Source organism: Lactuca saligna, chromosome 3, assembly GCF_052625555.1.
Source record: "Lactuca saligna cultivar CGN05327 chromosome 3, ASM5262555v1, whole genome shotgun sequence".
Lineage (NCBI taxonomy): Eukaryota > Viridiplantae > Streptophyta > Magnoliopsida > Asterales > Asteraceae > Lactuca > Lactuca saligna.
In genome coordinates, this window is record NC_136419.1 from 39,338,261 (window position 1) to 39,360,912 (window position 22,652).

General features: G+C 38.2%; 2 protein-coding genes across 2 annotated transcripts; both read left to right on the top strand.

Moving 5' to 3' along the window:
• Nucleotides 1-1,176: 1,176 nt before the first annotated feature.
• On the top strand, nt 1,177-2,306 carry LOC145033580 (senescence-specific cysteine protease SAG39-like). The gene is made up of 2 exons (XM_078982167.1): nt 1,177-1,609; nt 1,714-2,306. Exons 1-2 carry the CDS (start codon nt 1,177-1,179, stop codon nt 2,304-2,306), a joined length of 1,026 nt encoding a protein of 341 aa, XP_078838293.1.
• A 14,012-nt stretch (nt 2,307-16,318) lies between these two features.
• LOC145033581 (senescence-specific cysteine protease SAG39-like) lies at nt 16,319-17,448 on the top strand. Its single transcript, XM_078982168.1, has 2 exons — nt 16,319-16,751; nt 16,856-17,448. Exons 1-2 carry the CDS (start codon nt 16,319-16,321, stop codon nt 17,446-17,448), a joined length of 1,026 nt encoding a protein of 341 aa, XP_078838294.1.
• The last annotated feature ends 5,204 nt before the right edge of the window (nt 17,449-22,652 follow it).

Below are 22,652 nucleotides of genomic sequence, written 5' to 3' on the forward strand. Positions count from 1 at the left end.
CGGTAGTGGCGGCGGTTTCTCTTAACCTTTTGCCCAGCAACACGTCAAAAAACGCAAATAGAATACACACTAACTGCCAACGACTTGTCTTGAACGGAAACAGACATCACAGGTTTGCAGTGGTGGCTTCGACGGTTCGGTGTGAATGAAACAATGGCAAGGAACATCTCCGCCGACATCAATGGCACCGGTGAATGCTGGTGGTTATCGGCTCCATCAGCGGTGGTCTACTCCGACTTAAACTGCTAAGGAGGCGGCTGAGAAAGCTCTGAAAAGGCGGTAGCAACGGACACAACGTCGGAAAGAAACGGAGAATGGTGGCAATCGAACGGAAATGTGGAAGTCTGGTGGTTTGCGGTGGTGGCTTTGGGTTTTGTTTTCAGTTTTTAAATTAAAAAGTCACACAATAATTATATATTTATATATGTAAAGTATTAAATGTAATAAATGTGATAGTAATTGTAATTAATAAATTTCTTTATTCCTTATTTCAAAATTCTATTTAAAAAAAATACTTAATGTTTATATTTAATATTTAATTTTTTATTTAATCAAACCGTATAATATACGAGTTTTACACTTAGTAATTATATGAAATGAAGAACATCTTGACAAGATGCTCTAACTTATATTCTCTATTAAAATACATCAATTTAAATACAAATCTAATTATCAGATATATGCAATTCTAAATTGGAACCTTAAAAACAAACCAAGAAAAATGATTATAATATATATATATATATATATATATATATATATATCATGAGACTCTTAGACAATTTCTCCCACCACATATACTAGACACAATTAAATTCCAAAATACTGGTCAAGTTATGTTCTGTAAGCTTTTAACTTAACTTTGCTTATGTTAAAAGAACAAATGAGTATGCAATAGTTTTAACCTTCAGAATACTAGAGTCCAAAAATGGAAATCCAACATGGGTAGTGTCATCAATCCTCTATCTAAACAACTTATACCCTTGGCTTAACATCATTTTAATTAATATAATATTAATCAAACCATCTGATCTTCTACGTACTTGAAAACATATATTTCGTTTTTCAAACAAGGACAAAATCATTTCTTTCTATATAAAGCCAACCTCTCAGCAAAGAGTTTACTCCAACTTATATTCATATCCCTTATTTCATATATCTACAACCACTATGTCTATGTCATCCACAAACCACACATCTCTGGCATGTTTGGTTTTACTCTTCTTCTCAGCTACTTTGCTTTCACACACTGCATCCCGGTTGCTCCCTGACAGTTCAAGCTATGAGAGCCACGAGCAATGGATGGCTCGTTACGGACGTGTTTACAAGGACGCTGATGAGAAAGAACGGCGTTCAAAGATTTTCCAAGAGAACGTTCAGTACATACACTCATCCAACAATGGCATGAACAAAGGTTACAAACTAGCAGTGAATGAGTTTGCAGACCTTACAAACCAAGAGTTCACGAGCACAAGGAACCGATTCAAGGCACATGAATGTTCCACATCCACCTCTGCTTTCAGGTATGAAAACGTGACAGCAGTCCCCTCATCGATGGACTGGAGAAAGAAAGGTGCAGTAACACCTATTAAAGATCAAGGCCAATGTGGTAATTAAGCTAGCTAGCAAGAATTAATTGTTTTAAGAATTTCACAACTGAAACGTATTCTATGTTGCTGACTTAAAAGGTTCATCATGATATATATGTTGTAGGGTCTTGCTGGGCGTTTTCAGCTGTGGGAGCAATGGAAGGAATAACCCAACTGACAACAGGTAAACTAATCTCTCTATCTGAACAAGAGCTTGTGGACTGCGATACTAGTGGTGTAGATCAGGGATGTGAAGGTGGTCTTATGGATGATGCCTTTGAATTCATCGTAAAGAATAAAGGGCTTACAACAGAGAGCAACTACCCATACAAAGCAGTGGATGGAAGCTGCAACAGCAACGAGGCATCAAACCATGCTGCAACAATTACGGGTCATGAAGATGTTCCTGCTAATAGTGAAAGTGCACTGTTGAAGGCTGTAGCCAGTCAGCCTATCTCTGTGGCTATTGATGCAAGTGGGTCCGACTTCCAGTTCTACTCTAGCGGGGTGTTTACCGGAGAATGTGGCACGGAACTTGACCATGGTGTTACTGCGGTTGGTTATGGAACGACTGCTGATGGAACTAAGTATTGGCTCGTGAAGAATTCATGGGGAACAACTTGGGGTGAAGAGGGGTATATAATGATGCAAAGAGATGTTGATGCGAAAGAAGGAATTTGTGGCATTGCCATGCAGGCTTCCTACCCCACTGCATGATTAATTTCTGGATCATCATCACCAACAGTAATTAATACTATTGTATATTATATCTATAATCTATTTGGCGCCGTGTTATTTAATACAAGGAAACTTATAAACTATGTACATGTATCTGAAAACTAATTAAGTCTTCAAAAAGCTGGAACTATCAAATTGTGTATGCATCTCATGAAAATTTGTGAGCTTGGATGTCTTTTCCTGATGCCATTTGCTAGTTTCTCTGAGCCTGGTAATTAATGTCAACATAAGAATCACCTATATGTTGAGGATGAGAAAGTTTCTCAAGGTACAAAGGAAAAAAATAAAACATCTACAATACGAACCAAAGAGAATTTGATGAATGTTTATCTTGTTTCACTAATGATACCCGAGTGAGGAAAAACACTAGGTATTTTTAAACATGTGCAACTAGTTTCAGAGTTTTTTACATAAACCTTGTAGTCGGAAAAATGAATTACCAAGTAATGGTATTTTTAAATATATTTACCTATTAATTGTAGTTTTATTAGAAACTATAAAAAAAATAATAATAAAAATAAAAAGGAACTTACACCCTTGTTTTCCTTGGTCGCGGTTTTTCTCCCTCTCCCTGAGCCTTCAACACCATCACCGGTAACTGCCATTATTATGTTATGATACGTTGAAAATTTTTATGTTATGCATATCTTCGTTTTGCCTTCAACTCAAATTATTTTCCTCTAGGTACAGGCGTTGGAACTAACTGACTTTTTTTTTGTGCAACTAAATAGATTAGCTGTTTTCTTTTGTTTTTACTTGGAGCTCAAGAACAGAACTAGAAGCATGTATGAAATGGGCTAGATACCGAACATAAGCATTCCGTTTAGAAACTTTAATGTTTTGTGATTCAGGTCAACATTATTTTTTCTAGTAGAAGAGTTTTCTGATGGGGTTTGCTATATCTATAATACTTTCATGGCATTTTCACCTTCATCGTGTGAACCTGAATTTTAAATTGCAATCGCTTATTCTGATGAATAACGGACATTCGGATCGACATGACAGATCGTTCCGACCAGTGGTGGACCTTAGTGGAGCCCCGGGGTCCCGGGCCACTGTTCCGATTCCGGCACGTAATGTAAAAAAAAAATTATGTTTTTTTTTTTTTATGTTTCTTCTGTTAGGTACACAGGTACACAGGCTTAAAATACGAGTGTTACTACTAATTTAGTTTTATTTGGAAATTTTTTTTAGTATCACCCCTACTAAAACATTTTGTGTCCGCTACTAGTTCCTAGTTAGATGCATCCCGAGAGAACCATAGCGGTTTTAGGTACCATGGTCGGTGGATGGTTGGTTTGTCAATCCAACTAAACGAATCCCATCGGCCACATGTTTATATTGTATAATACTTCATAATTTTACGAAGAAGAAAAGAGTTTGCTTGTGACCAAGTTTCCTTGTATTTCACCATCTATAATTTTAGGCGATGAAACCAAACAAAAAAGTAGTTTATAGGAGATCAAATCGAACCAAACAAATGTCGGCGAAGTTGATTTTTATTATCTTATTTTTGGTATAAAATATGATGGGGCCGACAACCTAAATTACATGTTGGCAATTACCCGTAACACTAGTTATGTATCTGAAATATTCTTTCAATTACAAAGTATATCATTTATCTTTGCATATAATAAAAGGTTCCTATAAATTACATGTTGGCAATTACCCGTAACACTAGCTAAGTCACCAACACAAGAGCATGGTATTTTTTTCACCATTTCTTTTTTTTTTTTTTATTTAACATTAATAATCTTTAACCAAACTGACAACCAATTTGAAGAAAAAGAGAATGATGAGAGGTTCAGAACCTATTTGTGAAGCCTTTACTTGATGGTGATGATCGAAGATCTTATAAAATTAGAGGGTGGTGCCATGGTGGAGTTTTGTAGCTACAATGCTATAAAGGAGATGAAAAAAAAAAAAGAATGACATTGCATTGGGTTACAAAAAAAAATAGCAATGTATTTATGTTGATTTGTTTACCATAGCATCCTACATTTATTCTAGCATATTACAACATTATACTTACAAAAATCAACATAATTATAGTAATGTCATCCAAATACAATAAAAATCTGATTGTTATCGTTATGACTAGATAAAATTTGCAAAGTACGATATGTTACTAAGAGAAAAACATGAAACTACAATGTTATAACTAGGTTTATTTTCAAAGTACAATATAAAGGAAACGGGATGTTGTAATAAAATAATATATGCAAGTACGTTGTTGTTTCTACCATTTAGCCCATTTGATTCTTATTGCATTCTACTTCCGTCTCTTTCTATTAGAGTGAGCCCCATAGTAGCAAATCATCAAAATATAAAACAATCTTCGCACGCCTATTCAAATGATCAGAGAACTAACTAACCAGAGACTCCAAAGAGTGATGTAGCATCTCAGGAATTATGAAATTCATATTGCATGCATAAGCTTGAACCAATTAAGTATGGAGGATTTTCTAGCCTAAAACCCTTAATTACTAGCTTGTGTTGGAGGCAAGGCCTGAACATAGGGCGTTCATATCGTGAACGCTTAGCATTCAGAGCATGGAGTTGGATGTAGAGGCCAAGATGAACGCGGGACGTTGCAGGGAGGAACGCAACGCATTCACCGTCTGCACTCAAAAATCGTAAGTGTGCACTATTTAAACAAATTAAGACCCAACGCTCTTCAGTCTTTCAGCCTCCATTGTACCTTAAGTCTCATTTCGAAACCCTAACCCTAATTATGAGTGTGTGAGCTTGAAAGACCATCCTTAAGTGTATTTTAGTGTTCTTGATGAAGAGTGATCACCTTGGAGTCTCATTAATCAAGGAAGAGCTTTTGGATCCAGGTTCTCCATCACATTTTCAAGTCTCAGAAGGTATAAAGTTTCTATCTTACTACCTTATAGCTTAAGATCTAGATTAGGGCTTGTTTTTGCTTCTTATGAACATATGGATTCTCTTTGGGAGTTTGAGCTACTCCAGGAGCCTAGAATTGAAGATCCTCACATTTTTGAGTTGCTAGAGTCATAAAAATGGTAACTTGATGGTGGAGGACCAACCATGCAAAGGTTTTGGGTCTTGATTTATGGATTGGAAGCTTTAATGGATGTTGGGTTCTTTTTGGGCTATGCAAAGGTGCCAAGTTGAGGATTTTATGGATTAAGACTCTGATAAGAAGCTATTTTGAAGATTTGAACTTTGGACTTAAAGTATTAAGACATAAATGCAATTTTTGGTCCCTGGTCGGGAACGCAGTGTGTTCATCTTTGGAACGCCATGCGTTCTAGAATCGAGTCCCGATCATCGGTTAGGCAGCGACCACCCAGCATTCCACAAGGGAACGCGCCATGTTTGGTCCAACAGTGTGCTTCTGTGGGCTTTCCACTCATTCTGACTCGATCGAATCATGAAGTACAACCTAGTACATGTAATCTGCATTAGAGACTTTACGCTCAAAATTGCTCCCCATATTCATACTCCAAGTTTTATGGGCATGTTTGTTATAAACTCATAAGCTTTGTCTAAACACCATGCACGACCTAAAAGATCTAAAACACACGCATAATGTGGATGATGTGGCACAATACCATAATCTTTCACACTATTAAATATTACACAACCTTCTTCTATAAGTCCAACATGAGTGCGTGGTGTAAGAATCCTAATGAACGTGACTTTATTTAGACTCGTACCAGCTTGGTTCATGAATTGGCAAAGATTTACAGTTTCATGTGCTCTACTATGCTAAGCAGTTATCGCGGTCGAGATTTCAATAGCGGTCGCATGCCGCTATTTGAAATCACGGTTATCGCGGTGGTATAGCAGTGGTATAGTGGTTTTATAATATTATGTATAATTTATATTATATATTTATACAAAATTTATATATTAGATTATTAATACTATATAGAATTAATATCATAAAAAATCATATAAAAACATAACATAATCTATATATAATATTCTAATATAGTAATATAGAAACTAAAAAGTGTCAAAATGTCATTGCAGCTCAAGTCGTTCGTGGTTTCTATGTACTGAAACAGATGAGAAAAGTGTAGTGGGCTAGTTAAAAAAATAAAAATTTATTACTGAAATAACACACAATCATTTTTTTTTCTTTGTTCGAGTAGCCCAATATGTACAACATTGTAAAACCGGGTGTAACGTCGCTATAACGCTGACGAGATTCGCGATCAATAGCGCCGCTAATAGTGTCACCATTATTCGTAAACGCTATATCAAAATAACATTTCAGTAACATCGCAAAACGTTATAGCTCTGCTATAGCGCGCTATTGATAGCATAACTACTATGTAAGACATATCCAACAATCATGACACTCCAAACCACATTGTTTTTGGTTTTTGTTTCATTAAAAACTTTCCGGGCCAAGTCTATGTTTGCACATTTTGCATACATGTGAATAAGTGTTGTGTTGACAAAACAATTGGTTTTTGTTTCATGAAAGTTTTTAATAGCAGGAGTACAAGCTGTCTGCTAGAATGTCAAGCACACTCTTTTTTTTATTCATATATAATCCTTGCTCGGTCTTGTGTAATTCAACCACAATGAAATAACTTATTTGTCCTAACTCCTTGATTGTGATCATTTTCTATAAATATTCTTTTACTTCTTCGATTAACTAAAGATTAGGATTGTAATAATGTAACGTCCACGAATTCAGACTAGATGTTTTTAGGATTATAAATAACAATATTTATTTTATCGGAAATTTAAATCGTCAAATAAGTTAATCGTAAATAAATAATTAAGTATCTTTGGTACGCGATACGTGTTATATAAATGATATTTATATATTGTGTACATGTTTTATGGACAAATATTATGGGCTTATAATATTTGTATAAAACATTATTATAAATTAAATAAATTACAATAAATAACATTTAAAATAAAATATTATCTAGGATAAATAATCTTAGCAAAATTGGTAGTGTAACACTCGGTTTCGGATTTGTTTCTTTATTCATGATTGCGGTCCAACCATCATTCGTCATTAGGCTTAGGGTCTTGGAGACGAAGGAATTTCGCTCTTTCGGATGTGGGTATTATGATTTAAGTGATCCAAGTGCTTGATGGTGTCTTTGGAGGCCCAATGTATAATCTTAATTTGATAACTCGATCTTTTATGGATTGTAGGTTTGGCTCGGAGGTTTTAAGGATTGGGTGTGTTGTTAGAAGCATAGGGCTTCTCGCCACCTTTCTGTAGATATAAGGTTCGTTGGAAACCAACCTAAGATGAGGAAGTTATGGTATTTTGAAGATTTTCGTAGAAATGGACCTTAATGGAAAATGCTTGCGTTTTAGTCCCATGCGTGTATGGCTAAAGGCACATGACTGGGTGAGTACGCTTAGTGCAAGCTGGGGGTACGCCCAACATAATGGACAGAGTGTCAAACCCAAATTTTTAGGGTTAGGGCACTATTTAAACATCTTTATGTGCTCAAGGCTCTTGCATTTCTCAGCCTCCTTTGTCTTTGAGCCCCATTTCAAACCCTAATCCCTTTTTGGTGGTGTATTCTTGAGTTAGAGGTGATTTTGAAGGTCCTTAGTGTTATTTCAAGGAGGTGGATCTTGGTAATCAAGTTTGATGTAGCCTTAGGGTTATAGATCCAGAATCTTAACACTCTTGGGAAGCTTTAGGAGGTAAAATGTTATCATTTTGACTTGTAATTGTCCTAGTTTGAGTTTAGGGAAATATTAAGGGTTTTTATGGTGTATTAAGTTCTCCTTGTGAGTTTTAGCCACTCCAGGAGCTTGGAGTGATATATCTTGCCTCTTTTGGTGTTTCTAGTTCATAAAAAATGCTTGCTTGATGTTTAAGAATGGTCCATGCATGTTCTAGTTGGATTATGTGGTGTCTTAGTAGATTAAGTTGGTTGTTGGGTCCTATTGAGTCATGCAAATGCATAAAGGTGTCAACATTATGCATTAAGAGCTTAGTTTGAAGGTCTTATGAGGTTTTAATGTGAGGACTTAAAGGATTAAGACGTGTTTTGAGGTTTGGAAAAGTCCTGGTTACGCCCCATGTAACTGATGGTACACCTAGTGTACCCTCTTTTGGTCGCAAATATGGAATTCTTCGAGTACGCCCAACGTAGCTGAGCATACTCCCCGCATTCTTCGTTCAGATGGGTTTTGCGTTTGTTGTGTTTTGAGCTTCGCATCCTTGGACCACATTCTTTCTTTGGGCCTTCTGTACAAACTGAGATTTATTATTCTCTAAGGAATTATTGGCCTTTAGGATAAGGCCCAAATGGGGTTGGGCCCTATTTGTAAAATTGGGCCATTAGTGGGCCATTATGGATCTTGTAGTTTTGGGCCTTTTTTGATTTTGGGCTTGGGCCTCAGTTTTGGTAAATGTTGGATGATAGGTAAAATGGTCATTTTACCCCATGTATGGATTATGGATCATCTTTTGGAACCCAATTGCTAATTAGGTATTATTTTGGTATTGATATCCCGGAGGAGTTGTCAGGGTAGCAGCTAGGGATTTCTTTCAGTGAGCTTCTGCATACGAGGTGAGTCTCCTCACTGTTCTATGGGTTACAGACACTAATTTCGATCAATCTGGTTTATGTATTTTAGGAAAACACGGGAGTAACCCCTGGCATTTTGTATGAAAGACAGTGAGGCGGCTCCTGGCAAATTGTATGCAAGACCAGTGTCTTAAATCTAGCAGATAATTGGTTAAGAAGTTGTAGATTGTGTGTTAGTTGTCTTTGTGATGTTTGCATGGAAGATCATGAGGTGGCTCCTGGCACCTGTCTGTAAGACCCAGGGTTTTGGTCCCCGGCCTAAAAAGAAAGACCACGAGGCGGATCGTGGCATAATGGCAAGACTATGGTTAGCACATATCACTTTTATTGATTGATTCGATATGTATGATACGTATGGCTTATTTGATATGTGTGTTGGATTAGGTGTGTAGTCTCACAACTATAATTGGTATGTACTTGATTTGAGATTAGCATGGTCCTTTTCGGTTGCCTTCACGATAGCAAATAGACTGGATGAGTTTTGGAGTAAAAGGTTAACTAACGGTTTATTAATATAATATAAGAATAATATATTAATTGGTAATCATATTATTTAATTAGTATTGATCATAAATTAATTTGGAATTAATTTAGTGATCAAAGGAAGTGATTAAAAGAACGGGGAGTGATTATGTAAATCAGTGATTGTTGTATTTTTGGGCTATTGGATTCAATTGATGGGGAGTGGACGAAAATCAACGGCAAGCCCCCATAGAGTTTTCGTACAAGGCCTTTCATTTGGGGGTCCATGGATTGCTTAGGGCCTAAGCAAGGGAATTAGGGTTTCCAGTTGAAAACCCTAGCAGCCGTAACTATAAAAGGAAACCCTAGCCTCAAGAAATCGGTATGCCTACCTTCTAAGAGAAACCCTCACCGATTTATATCTCCTTCTACCTCATTCTTTGCTTGTGGTGCTTGTAACTCTGTTAGAGGTGCAACATTTAGGTCACTAGGCTTTCAAAGGTCAAGGAATTGAAGCGAAGATTACTTGTTACTATTAGCTAACAAGAAAGGTATTCTTCTAATTCCTAATATGTATAGATTTCAATTTTATATAGTAGATCTAGGGTTCTTTCTTTGGAAAATTAATTTGCTTGTATAACTTGAGAAAAACCTAGATCCAAAGGAAATAGGGTTTCATGTGCACATAGGAATGTAGATATGCTCAAAACTCATCAGTGGTATCAAAGCCTATGTTGTTTTCTGTTATATTTTGGCATGAAAGACCCTGAATGATATGATCTCTAGTGCCCGAGAGCGGGAGATTGATTTGGAGCATTATGTGAAGAGGGGGTCGGATCAGGTGCAGACATTGGAGTGTCACGTGAAGAGACCCAAGACTTATGGCCAACGTTTGAAAGGCCAGCAGGGCCAAAGTTAGTGCAGCACATGTGGGAAACTACATGAGTTGCTACAATTGTAGCAGGATGGTCAGGTCAGCAGAGATTGTCATCAAGGGGCAAGCTCATTATGTTTTCACTACGATCAGGTGGGCCAGAAGAAGGCTGATTGTCCGATGTCGTTAGGAGGAGCAGTGAGTGTACACACTCCAACTACCTTGAGGATCACTGATAGACGATAGGGTAGAGTAAGTGCCCCAGTGGAAAGGAGTCAGGCTTTAGAGTGTCGGTCAGGGGAGGTTAGGACTTCAGCATGCAATGTTGCGGGTATGTACCTTTTGTTTTCCTTCAGTTTTACCTTCATTTTTTTCATTGAAATCTTTGCATCAGTTTGGGTAAGTGTATATCTGGTTTATTTCTATGCTTATGTTTGAGTTATATCTTCAAGAAATTTTATATGCCATCTGCATGCCATGAATCTTTTGTGGTTTAGGAAGGGTTATTTTTGTATAGCGGGTTTGGTGTGTTTGGTGTTATCCTGGGTTGTACTTGAGAACAGTTTAGTGGCATTGTCTGAAAGGTTTATGGTCAGGATTTAGTGGGATGGTTGTCCACTATCGCCAAGATCTAGTGGTTTTAACAATTATGCTTGGATTGGTTTTTGGAGGTGCTGAGGGAAGTAGTTTGTTGTTGAGATTTTGGTTGGGGTATCCGTCGTTTGGATTCAAGATTTGAGTGAGATATCAGGTTAAGCATCTAGGATCATCAACGTTGCAGGGATTCAGGAAGTGTTTAGTTGGTATTCGGGGGTTATGTAGTCTTTGAGTTGGCTAGTAAGGGATCATTAGCAAGAATAAGCACTGGTGGTCAGCAGATTGATCGTTTGAAAGTGAGAAAGATTAGGAATTCTTCAATTCTAGTGTGTTGTGAGAATATAGTCAAATCAAAGTGGGGGAGAATCGTCTAGGGATTTAGGAGTAGAAGCGGTTTTGAATCTAGGATGAGTTTCGCGTCCCCGTTGGGGAGGAAGGTGACCCAAATCGCTGTTTGCATTGAGGATTGTGTGAGTTGGAAGTTCGGGAAACTTACCAACATTAAGGTCTCGTTCTCTTGGTGTTTGATAGTAGCCTTTGGGGAAAGAAGATTGGATTCCAGGCATGGATCAAATTCAGCTTGGGTGTTTAGTCGAGTGTATGCTCGACTCTCAGAGTGTTCGAATTGATAGATTAGTGGTAAGGCATTAGGCTGCAATTATAGTAAAGTGGAAGTGTTGTAAGGTTGCGGGGTAGCCCGTAACATTCACTAGTTATCGTATGATCTGGGGTAAGCCCCAGTGTCATAGCAGAGTAAGGGTGTCGTTTAGTTCGATATAAGATCAGTTAATTTCAATTGTAGTGATACCCTATTGGTGCGGGATTAGAGTGTCGACGTTTGGCCGAGAAGCTCAGAGACTGATGGATTCTGCGGATTTTCATTCATCTTAGTTGTGGTGAGGGAGTACATCATAAAGTAGAAGCGAGATCTGATTTCAAGGACGAAATCTATTTCAAGTGGGTGAGAATTGTAACATTCCGTTTTAAATAGGTAAATAACATATGTAAATAAAAAATAATCCCTAAAACTCTGAGATGTATTTTTATATATTTTATTTTTAGCCTAAAGTTGTATTAAATTAACTGGGTGTACACCTTCGGGTGTTAATAAATTATATTTTTTGGTTTAGAGGATCAAAATTGTAACATGCGTAATTGAAATGTAAATAATTTTGTAGAGTTGGGGTTGTAATGTAAATATTGGACCATATCTGAACTGATTTGTGGATTCAGCGACCAAACTTAAAAAAAAATATATCAAAGTTTCATTTGAACACAGGATTTGAACCCATATATTTCCCCTCCTACTTTTAAGGGTCATGTTACCAGAAACCCTAACCCTAAGCTTATCCACCAGCCACCACCTTTGTTTCCCCAACCTACAACCACAATTGGCAACCTCCTCGCTATTGCCTTGCACCACCGAATAATTGTCGATGCACTCAGTGTCGTTAAGGAGGATGGCTACCGTTGGACGTCGTTGCAGTGGACGATAAGAAGAAATAGATTCATCATTTTCGTTGTTAATGTTCGCAAGACGGGGTCACAACCTTCTCTTCTTCTTCATTCTCTTGTTGTTGCGTCGTCACTAGACCACCACTGCTACTTCTTGTTGTTTCTCATTCGTAGGTTCTCCAGCTGCCATCCTCCTACGACGGTGAGGTTGCTATTCCGTTTGGTGTGTATTTTCCGACGTGTGGGTACTTGATTCAATATATGTCGCGGGTGTGGGTGTGTTTAAGTGGCCGGAAATGTGAATAACCACCATGGCAGCCAACCATGGTGGCTGCCACCACCAGCCACTATGAGAGATGATTGTGTGTATCATATGGTGTTTGTGTGCATGTGTTTTAATGGTATAGGGCTGTAGGAGCATTTCTTTGCCAAAGATCCGAAGAAAAACCCACCACCACCACTTGCCACCATACTTCTACCACCAGTCGCCACCTTGGGTGGCTATGTGTGTATGTGTGTGTTGGATGAATATTTTATGTGTACCGGATTGCTTAGATAACGTTTTGGGTTAAAAAAAATAGTGGTTGCCGCCTCTTGCCGCAATGGACCGCCGCAGAACACCACCACCTGACGTGGCAGTGGTTGGTGCCCGATTTATGAAAATATATATATTTTTTTTATTTAATTTGATAATCATCTAACTTAAGGAGTTGGAAACCCTAATTAAGGTTTATAAAACCCTATTTTCAAGAAAACCCTAGTTTGGGGTTGGTCGAGATTCACATTAAAACTGTTAGTTAAACTTAAAATAATACCTAATAATTATCTACAATTAACTTCATTCAATATTGGAATTAATGGATTAAGCCTTTAAGGGGTTAAGTGTGAGCACGAAGCATAGTGAGTCCCCCCAAACTATCACATACCATACAAATAACACATAAGAGCATATATTTTACCTTGCTCACTACATTGGGGCCCGCCTGACATCGGACGAATCCGGCATTAGGCCCCGCCCGACATCGAACCGAAGTATGACATCGGCCCCTTCCCGACATCGGACCAAAGTCTGGTATACATATAACATAACAACAAGCATATAACATAAACACATAACATAAAACATATAAACCTTCCTCGAGCGTGCCTCGGCATCGGACGGAAGTCCAGAACACATAACACATAACATATAAGCTAAACATTCCTCGGCCTTGCCCCAACATCGGACCGATGTCCGGAACATATAACATATAACATATAAGCTAAACATTCCTCGGGCTTGCCCCGACATCGGACCGAATCCCGGAACACAAAACACATAAGAAATAAGCTAATACATGCAAGAATCACGAAGACATCAAGCATACAAACATTCCTCGGGCTTGCCTCGGCATCAGACCGAAGTTCGAAAACATATAATCTACATCGGGCTAACGCCGGCATCGGACCTAAGTCCGGCATACGCTAACCTACCTAAACAGGCTGACATTGGTTCCTTCGACCCGTTTGTACTAGAGGAAAACTCACCTCACACTGCTGAAGTCCCGCAGACAAAACCCTAGCTGCTGGATGACAGATTCCCGAGTCTGTCAACATGAAAATAACACCCAATTAATAATTGGGTTCCAACATGTATCCATAAGGCCATGCTTGGGGTAAAAGACTATTTTACCCCTATCTTAGCTTGATTCAAGCCCAAGGCCCAATCCATAATCCCAAAAGTCTAGTAATGAACCAAGGCCCAATTTTCCAAGTTGGGCCAAAACCTTTACATGGTCTTACCCTATGGCCCAACCATTAATTCTTGGTCTAACAATTGGTATTCTAATGATCCAATATCTCATAATCATCAAGGCCCAGTTATGGCCTATGTATGACCCAATTTTCCCAATTAGGCCCAAGCCTGTCCAATGGGCCTTATCCTAAAGCACAATCCAAATATTGTAGTACATTTACTTGTTAATAGTTGGCTCATCAAGAGTCCAGATATCTTGGCCAATAGAAAGGCCCAAATCTAAGCCCAACACAATTATGGTTTTCACATGAAATGACGATTAGGGTTAAGTGTTTCCCACTTAACCCATTAAGAACTTACTCCATTAAGTCCATCGATCTGTCTTTTCAATCGTGTAGTGTTGTCGGCTTAATCCATAATCCCAATCCGATCATCTAAAAATGCAGGTCCCGACAACCCATAATACATATATCCAAAATTTGGGTCTCCAACCCAAGCACAACCTAATAGGCCCAAAAGTTAAGTCTTTAGATCAATTAGGGTTTCATTGGGCCCATCAGAGTTTCATAAGTTGGGCACCACCCACTACCAACTAGGGTAGTGGTGGTCAACGGTGGCTCACGGCAGCTTGCGGTGATTGGCCACCACCTCACGGTGGTGGTTATGATCCTAGTCCATCTTTGTCAGAGCATCCGAAATGAAATCTAAACACAAGCAAGAGCATACTGCCACCCAACACGACGGTTGGTGGCGGCAGCCACCACCTCATGGTGGTGGTTATGAGTTTTCTTTTTATATTATTTTGACACCGATTATAATTTACAATGAAAAATCTCAAATAACACACACACACACTAAGGTAAACACACACACACACTCATACACAACGACCCTTGCGGTAGACGGCGGTGGTAGATGGTGGCAGCCACCACCTCACGGTGGTGGTGGTGGTGGCTTTCTTGGTTTTTCAGCCAAAACAAACACACAAACACCCTCATAGACGAAATACACCTACACACACGTTTTGTTACTTGAAAAAGGACCCATCCACCCACCTAACGACGTACGGTGGCGGCAACAGTGGTGGTTGCTGATGACAACCACCACCTTACGGTAGTGGCGGCGGTTTCTCTTAACCCTTTGCCCAGCAACACGTCAACAAACGCTAATAGAATACACACTAACTGCCAACAACTTGTCTTGAACGGAAACAGACATCACAGGTTTGCGGTGGTGGCTTCGACGGTTCGGTGTGAATGAAACAATGGCAAGGAACATCTCCGCCGACATCAATGGCACCGGTGAATGTTGGTGGTTATCGGCTCCATCAGCGGTGGTCTACTCCGACTTAAACTAGTAAGGAGGCGGCTGAGAAAGCTCTGAAAAGGCGGTAGCAACGGATACAACGTCGGAAAGAAACGGAGAATGGTGGCAATCGAACGGAAATGCGGAAGTCTGGTGGTTTGCGGTGGTGACTTTGGGTTTTGTTTTCAGTTTTTAAATTAAAAAGTCACACAATAATTATATATTTATATATGTAAAGTATTAAATGTAAGAAATATGATAGTAATTGTAATTAATAAATTTCTTTATTCCTTATTTCAAAATTCTATTTAAAAAAAATACTTAATGTTTATATTTAATATTTAATTTTTTATTTAATCAAACAGTATAATATATGAGTTTTACACTTAGTAATTATATGAAATGAAGAACATCTTGACAAGATGCTCTAACTTATATTCTCTATTAAAATACATCAATTTAAATACAAATCTAATTATCAGATATATGCAATTGTGCTTGCATATCTAAATTGGAACTTAAAAACCTACCAAGAAAAATGATTATATATATATATATATATATATATATATATATATATATATATATATATATCATGAGACTCTTTGACAATTTCTCCCATCACATATACTAGACACAACTAAATTCCAAAATACTGGTCAAGTTATGTTCTGTAAACTTTTAACTTAACTTTACCTATGTTAAAAGAACAAATGAGTATGCAATAGTTTTAGCCTTTAGCAGTACTAGAGTCCAAAATGGAAATCCAACATGAGTAGGGTTATCAATCCTCTATCTAAACAACTTGTACCTTCATTTTAACTTCATTTTAATAAATATAATATTAATCAAACCATCTGATCTTCTACGTACTTGAAAACATATATTTCGTTTTTCAAACAAGGACAAAATCATTTCTTTCTATATAAAGCCAACCTCTCAGCAAAGAGTTTACTCCAACTTATATTCATATCCCTTATTTCACATATCTACAACCACTATGTCTATGTCATCCACAAACCACACATCTATGGTATGTTTGGTTTTACTCTTCTTCTCGGCTACTTTGCTTTCACACACTGCATCCCGGTTGCTCCCTGACATTTCAAGCTATGAGAGCCACGAGCAATGGATGGCTCATTACGGACGTGTTTACAAGGACGCTGATGAGAAAGAACGGCGTTCAAAGATTTTCCAAGAGAACGTTCAGTACATACACTCATCCAACAATGGCATGAACAAAGGTTACAAACTAGCAGTGAATGAGTTTGCAGACCTTACAAACCAAGAGTTCACGAGCACAAGGAACCGATTCAAGGCACATGAATGTTCCACATCCACCTCTGCTTTCAGGTATGAAAACGTGACAGCAGTCCCCTCATCGATGGACTGGAGAAAGAAAGGTGCAGTAACACCTATTAAAGATCAAGGCCAATGTGGTAATTAAGCTAGCTAGCAAGAATTAATTGTTTTAAGAATTTCACAACTGAAACGTATTCTATGTTGCTGACTTAAAAGGTTCATCATGATATATATGTTGTAGGGTCTTGCTGGGCGTTTTCAGCTGTGGGAGCAATGGAAGGAATAACCCAACTGACAACAGGTAAACTAATCTCTCTATCTGAACAAGAGCTTGTGGACTGCGATACTAGTGGTGTAGATCAGGGATGTGAAGGTGGTCTTATGGATGATGCCTTTGAATTCATCGTAAAGAATAAAGGGCTTACAACAGAGAGCAACTACCCATACAAAGCAGTGGATGGAAGCTGCAACAGCAACGAGGCATCAAACCATGCTGCAACAATTACGGGTCATGAAGATGTTCCTGCTAATAGTGAAAGTGCACTGTTGAAGGCTGTAGCCAGTCAGCCTATCTCTGTGGCTATTGATGCAAGTGGGTCCGACTTCCAGTTCTACTCTAGCGGGGTGTTTACCGGAGAATGTGGCACGGAACTTGACCATGGTGTTACTGCGGTTGGTTATGGAACGACTGCTGATGGAACTAAGTATTGGCTCGTGAAGAATTCATGGGGAACAACTTGGGGTGAAGAGGGGTATATAATGATGCAAAGAGATGTTGATGCGAAAGAAGGAATTTGTGGCATTGCCATGCAGGCTTCCTACCCCACTGCATGATTAATTTCTGGATCATCATCACCAACAGTAATTAATACTATTGTATATTATATCTATAATCTATTTGGCGCCGTGTTATTTAATACAAGGAAACTTATAAACTATGTACATGTATCTGAAAACTAATTAAGTCTTCAAAAAGCTGGAACTATCAAATTGTGTATGCATCTCATGAAAATTTGTGAGCTTGGATGTCTTTTCCTGATGCCATTTGCTAGTTTCTCTGAGCCTGGTAATTAATGTCAACATAAGAATCACCTATATGTTGAGGATGAGAAAGTTTCTCAAGGTACAAAGGAAAAAAATAAAACATCTACAATACGAACCAAAGAGAATTTGATGAATGTTTATCTTGTTTCACTAATGATACCCGAGTGAGGAAAAACACTAGGTACTTCTTTAAGTCGTGGACCTAACCAAAGACTTAATTAACCTTTTGCAGGCTTTCTTGACCTTCGTTGCAGTCTTTGACTTCTGCATATTGCTATCCTTCAACGCCTAATGAACGTATAATTATTAAACATGTGCAACTATTTTCAGAGTTTTTTACATAAACCTTGTAGTCGGAAAAATGAATTACCAAGTAATGGTATTTTTAAATATATTTACCTATTAATTGTAGTTTTATTAGAAACTATAAAAAAATAATAATAATAAAAATAAAAAGGAACTTACACCCTTGTTTTCCTTGGTCGCGGTTTTTCTCCCTCTCCCTGAGCCTTCAACACCATCACCGGTAACTGCCATTATTATGTTATGATACGTTGAAAATTTTTATGTTATGCATATCTTCGTTTTGCCTTCAACTTAAATTATTTTCCTCTAGGTACAGGCGTTGGAACTAACTGACTTTTTTTTTGTGCAACTAAATAGATTAGTTGTTTTCTTTTGTTTTTACTTGGAGCTCAAGAACAGAACTAGAAGCATGTATGAAATGGGCTAGATACCGAACATAAGCATTCCGTTTAGAAACTTTAATGTTTTGTGATTCAAGTCTTAACATTATTTTTTCTAGTAGAAGAGTTTTCTGATGGGGTTTGCTATATCTATAGTACTTTCATGGCATTTTCACCTTCATCGTGTGAACCTGAATTTTAAATTGCAATTGCTTATTCTGATGAATAACGGACATTCGGATCGACATGACAGATTGTTCCGACCAGTGGTGGACCTTAGTGGAGCCCCGGGATCCCGGGCCACTGCTCCGATTCCGGCACGTTTTTTTTTTTTTTTTTTTTTTTTATGTTTCTTCTGTTAGGTACACAGGTACACAGGCTTAAAATACGAGTGTCACTACTAATTTAGTTTTCTTTGGAAAAAATTTTTAGCGTCACCCTAGTGAAGCATTTTGTGTCCGCTACTAGTTCCTAGTTAGATGCATCCCGAGAGAACCATAGCGGTTTTAGGTACCATGGTCGGTGGATGGTTGGTTCGTCAATCCAGCTAAACGAATCCCATCGGCCACATGTTTATATTGTATAATACTTCATAATTTTACGAAGAAGAAAAGAGTTTGCTTGTGCCCAACTTTCCTTGCATTTCACCATCTATAATTTTAGGAGATGAAACCAAACAAAAAAGTAGTTTATAGGAGATCAAATCGAACCAAACAAATGTCGGCAGAGTTGATTTTTATTATCTTATTTTTGGTATAAAATATCATGGGGCCGAAAACCTAAATTACATGTTGGTTGTTACCCGTAACACTAGTTAAGTATCTTAAATATTCTTTCAATTACAAATTATATCATTTATCTTTGCATATAATAAAAGGTTCCTATAAATTACATGTTGGCAATTACCTGTAACACTAGCTAAGTCACCAACACAAGAGCATGGTATTTTTTCCACCGTTTCTGTTTCTTTTTTTTTTTTTTTTTTTTTTGCTAACATTAATACTCTTTAACCAAACAGACAACCAATTTGAAGAAAAAGAGGATGATGAGAGGTTCAAAAACCTATTTGTGAAGCCTTTACTTGATGGTGATGATCGAAGATCTTATAAAATTAGAGGATGCTGGAGTTTTGTAGCTACAATGCTATAAAGGAGATGAAAAAAAAAACGAATGACATTGGATTGGGTTAAAAAAAAATAGCAATGTATTTATGTTGATTTGTTTACCATAGCATCCTACATTTATTCTAGCATATTACAACATTATACTTAGAAAAATCAACATAATTATAGTAATGTCATCCAAGTACAATAAAAATCTGATTGTTATCGTTATGACTAGACAAAATTTTCGAAGTATAATGTGTTACTAAGAGAAAAACATGAAACTACAATGTTATAACTAGTTTTATTTTCAAAGTATAATATAAAGGAAACGGGATGTTGTAATAAAATAATATATGCAAGTACGTTGTTGTTTCTACCATTTAGCACATTTGATTCTTATTGCATTCTACTTTCGTCTCTTGCTATTAGAGTCAGCCCGATAGTAGCAAATCATCCAAATACAAAGCAATCTTCACACACCTATTCAAGTGATTAGAGAATTGACTAACCAGAGACTCCAAAGAGTGTTGTAGCATCTCCAAAATTATGAGATTCATATTGCATGCATAAGCTTGAACCAATTAAGTATGGAGGATATTCTAGCCTAGAACCCTTAATTACTAACTTTGGTTAGAGGCAAGGCTCGAACGTGGGGCGTTCATATCGTGAACGCTCAGCATTCAGAGCATGGAGTTGCACAAAGAGGCCAAGACGAACACGAGGTGTTCCAGGGAGGAACGCAACGCGTTCGCTGTCTGCACTCAAAAACCCTAAGTGTGCACTATTTAAACAAGTTAAGTCCCAAGTCTCTTCATTCTTTCAGCCTCCACTGTACCTTAAGCCTCATTTCGAAATGCTAACCCTAATTATGAGTGTGTGAGCTTGGAAGACCATCCTTGAGTGTATTTTGGTGTTCTTGAAGAAGAGGGATCACCTTGGAGTCTCATTGATCAAGGAAGAGCTTTTGGATCCAAGTTCTTCAGCCCATTTATAAGTTTGGGAAGGTATAAAGTTTCTATCATACTATTGTATAACTTAAGATCTAGATTAGGGCTTGTTTTGTGCTTCTTATGAACATACAGATTCTCTTTAGGAGTTTGAGCCACTCCAAGAGCCTAGGATTGAAGATACTCACATTGTTAAGTTGCTAGAGTCATCAAAATGGTAACTTGATGGCTGAGGACCAACCATGCAAAGGTTTTGGGTCTTGATTTATGGATTGGAAGCTTTAATGGATGTTGGGGTTCTTTTTGGGCCATGCAAAGGTGCCAAGTTGACAACTTTATGGATTAAGACTCTCATAAGAAGCTATTTTAAGATTTAAACTTTTGACTTAAAGTATTAACATAAAAATGCAATTATTGGTCACTTATCAGGAACACAGCGCGTTCATCTTGGGAACGCCATGCGTACCTGCATCAAGTCTAGATTCTCGGTCAGGCAGTAAACGCCCAATGTTCTAGAAAGGAACGTCCTGCACCCGGTCCAACAATGGGCTTCTTTGGGCTTATTCATGTTGGGCTTTGGACTTGGATTGGAGTTTTTAAGTGTTGGGCTTTTTGGTCAACAAGTTCTTAGAGTTTGGACTTTTATTTGGACATGTCTAATAGGGCATAGATTTTGTATTGGGCCTTGGTGGGCCTAATAGTTTTGGAATTTAGTGGGACCAATGGGCTTAGTCCTTTGGGCCATTAGAAAATTATTATTAGACCATGAATCGTTGGGCTTTTGGGTAAAGCCGTATGGGGTTAGGCCCAATTTGAAAAAATAGGCCCGTTAGTGGGCTTTTATGGATTTTGGAGTTTTGGGCTTGATTAATTTTGGACTTGGGTATTAGGTATGTATCATGTTGGGCCGGGAGTAAAAATGTCATTTTACCCAAAGTGTGGATTATGGATCATGGTTTGGGACCCAATTGCTAATTGGGTGATATTTTGGTATTGATAGCTCGAGTATTTGCCAGGGCAGCAGTTAAGGATTTCCTGCAGTGGGCTTCAGCAGTGCGAGGTGAGTTATCTTCCTGTACGAGTGGGTCGAAGGCACCAATGTCGACCCACAAGTACTTGTTGTAGTAGAGATGATTGTCTTTGTGATAATTTTCTGGCTTGCCACTATCTGTTATGTTTTAGGTACTTACTTGTTACGATTTTATACAATAGTGGTAGGGATGAAATATACCCAATATCCGGTTGAAATAGAACGAAGGGAGGCCAACACCCATGTTGAAATAAACCGAAGGGGAGGCCAACACCCAGATATGCTTGGCAATGTATTTATTGTATGTTATGTGGTATGATGGGGGAACTCACAAACCTTCGTGCTTACGATTTTTAGTTTTGGTTGTAGGTACTTCTTCTTCAAAAGGAAAGGAGACGGTATGTGTAACAACGTGAAAATTTACAACCAATTTAAACTATTCAAAAACAACCCATAATCATTAAATTATTACAAAAAGGTTTTCAATTCTTTTATTATTAGAGTACCCAGAACATCAACATAAAACTATGGAGTGGTACAATCACGCCTTCGCCTTGCCATAGTCTCCTGAAGTACCTGAAACAATACACTGAAACTGTAAGCCCGAAAGCTTAGTGAGTTACCCCAAAAATACCAACCACAATACCATCAACATATCATATCGTATCATAAATAGAAAAGCCATGCATATCGAGTATATAGTGTGACTGGTCCGCCTGCACCAGGCCTTCAGTCCACCTGGTCCACTCTCTGAGTCTATAGTATGACGGGTCCGCCCGCACCGGGCCTTCAGTCTGTCTGGTCCACTCTCCGAGCCTCGTCACGTCTGGTCCTCCCTCTTGGGGCCTTCAGCCTATCCGGACCACTCGACGGGCCTTCGGTCTAACCGGTCCACCCTGGGTATGTTGGCCTACAGAACAAAGCAGGACCTGCCTCAACCCAACCCTAGTCCAACAACCATGTGCACATAAACATATAATTATATAGAAACTCACAACTAATCAACCGATCTAGCAGATCACATAACATAGCAACATCCTAACCAGGATACCGGCCTAACCGGTCACTAACATAGCATCATCCTATATACCAGGATACCGACCTTAACCAGGTCTCTAACATATACCATCCTAACTACTAGGATATAGACATAGAAAAAGCAATATCAAAACAAACAACTACACGGATTCCCATCCGATAAAGGGTCGGCCTTGGTGCCTTAGAC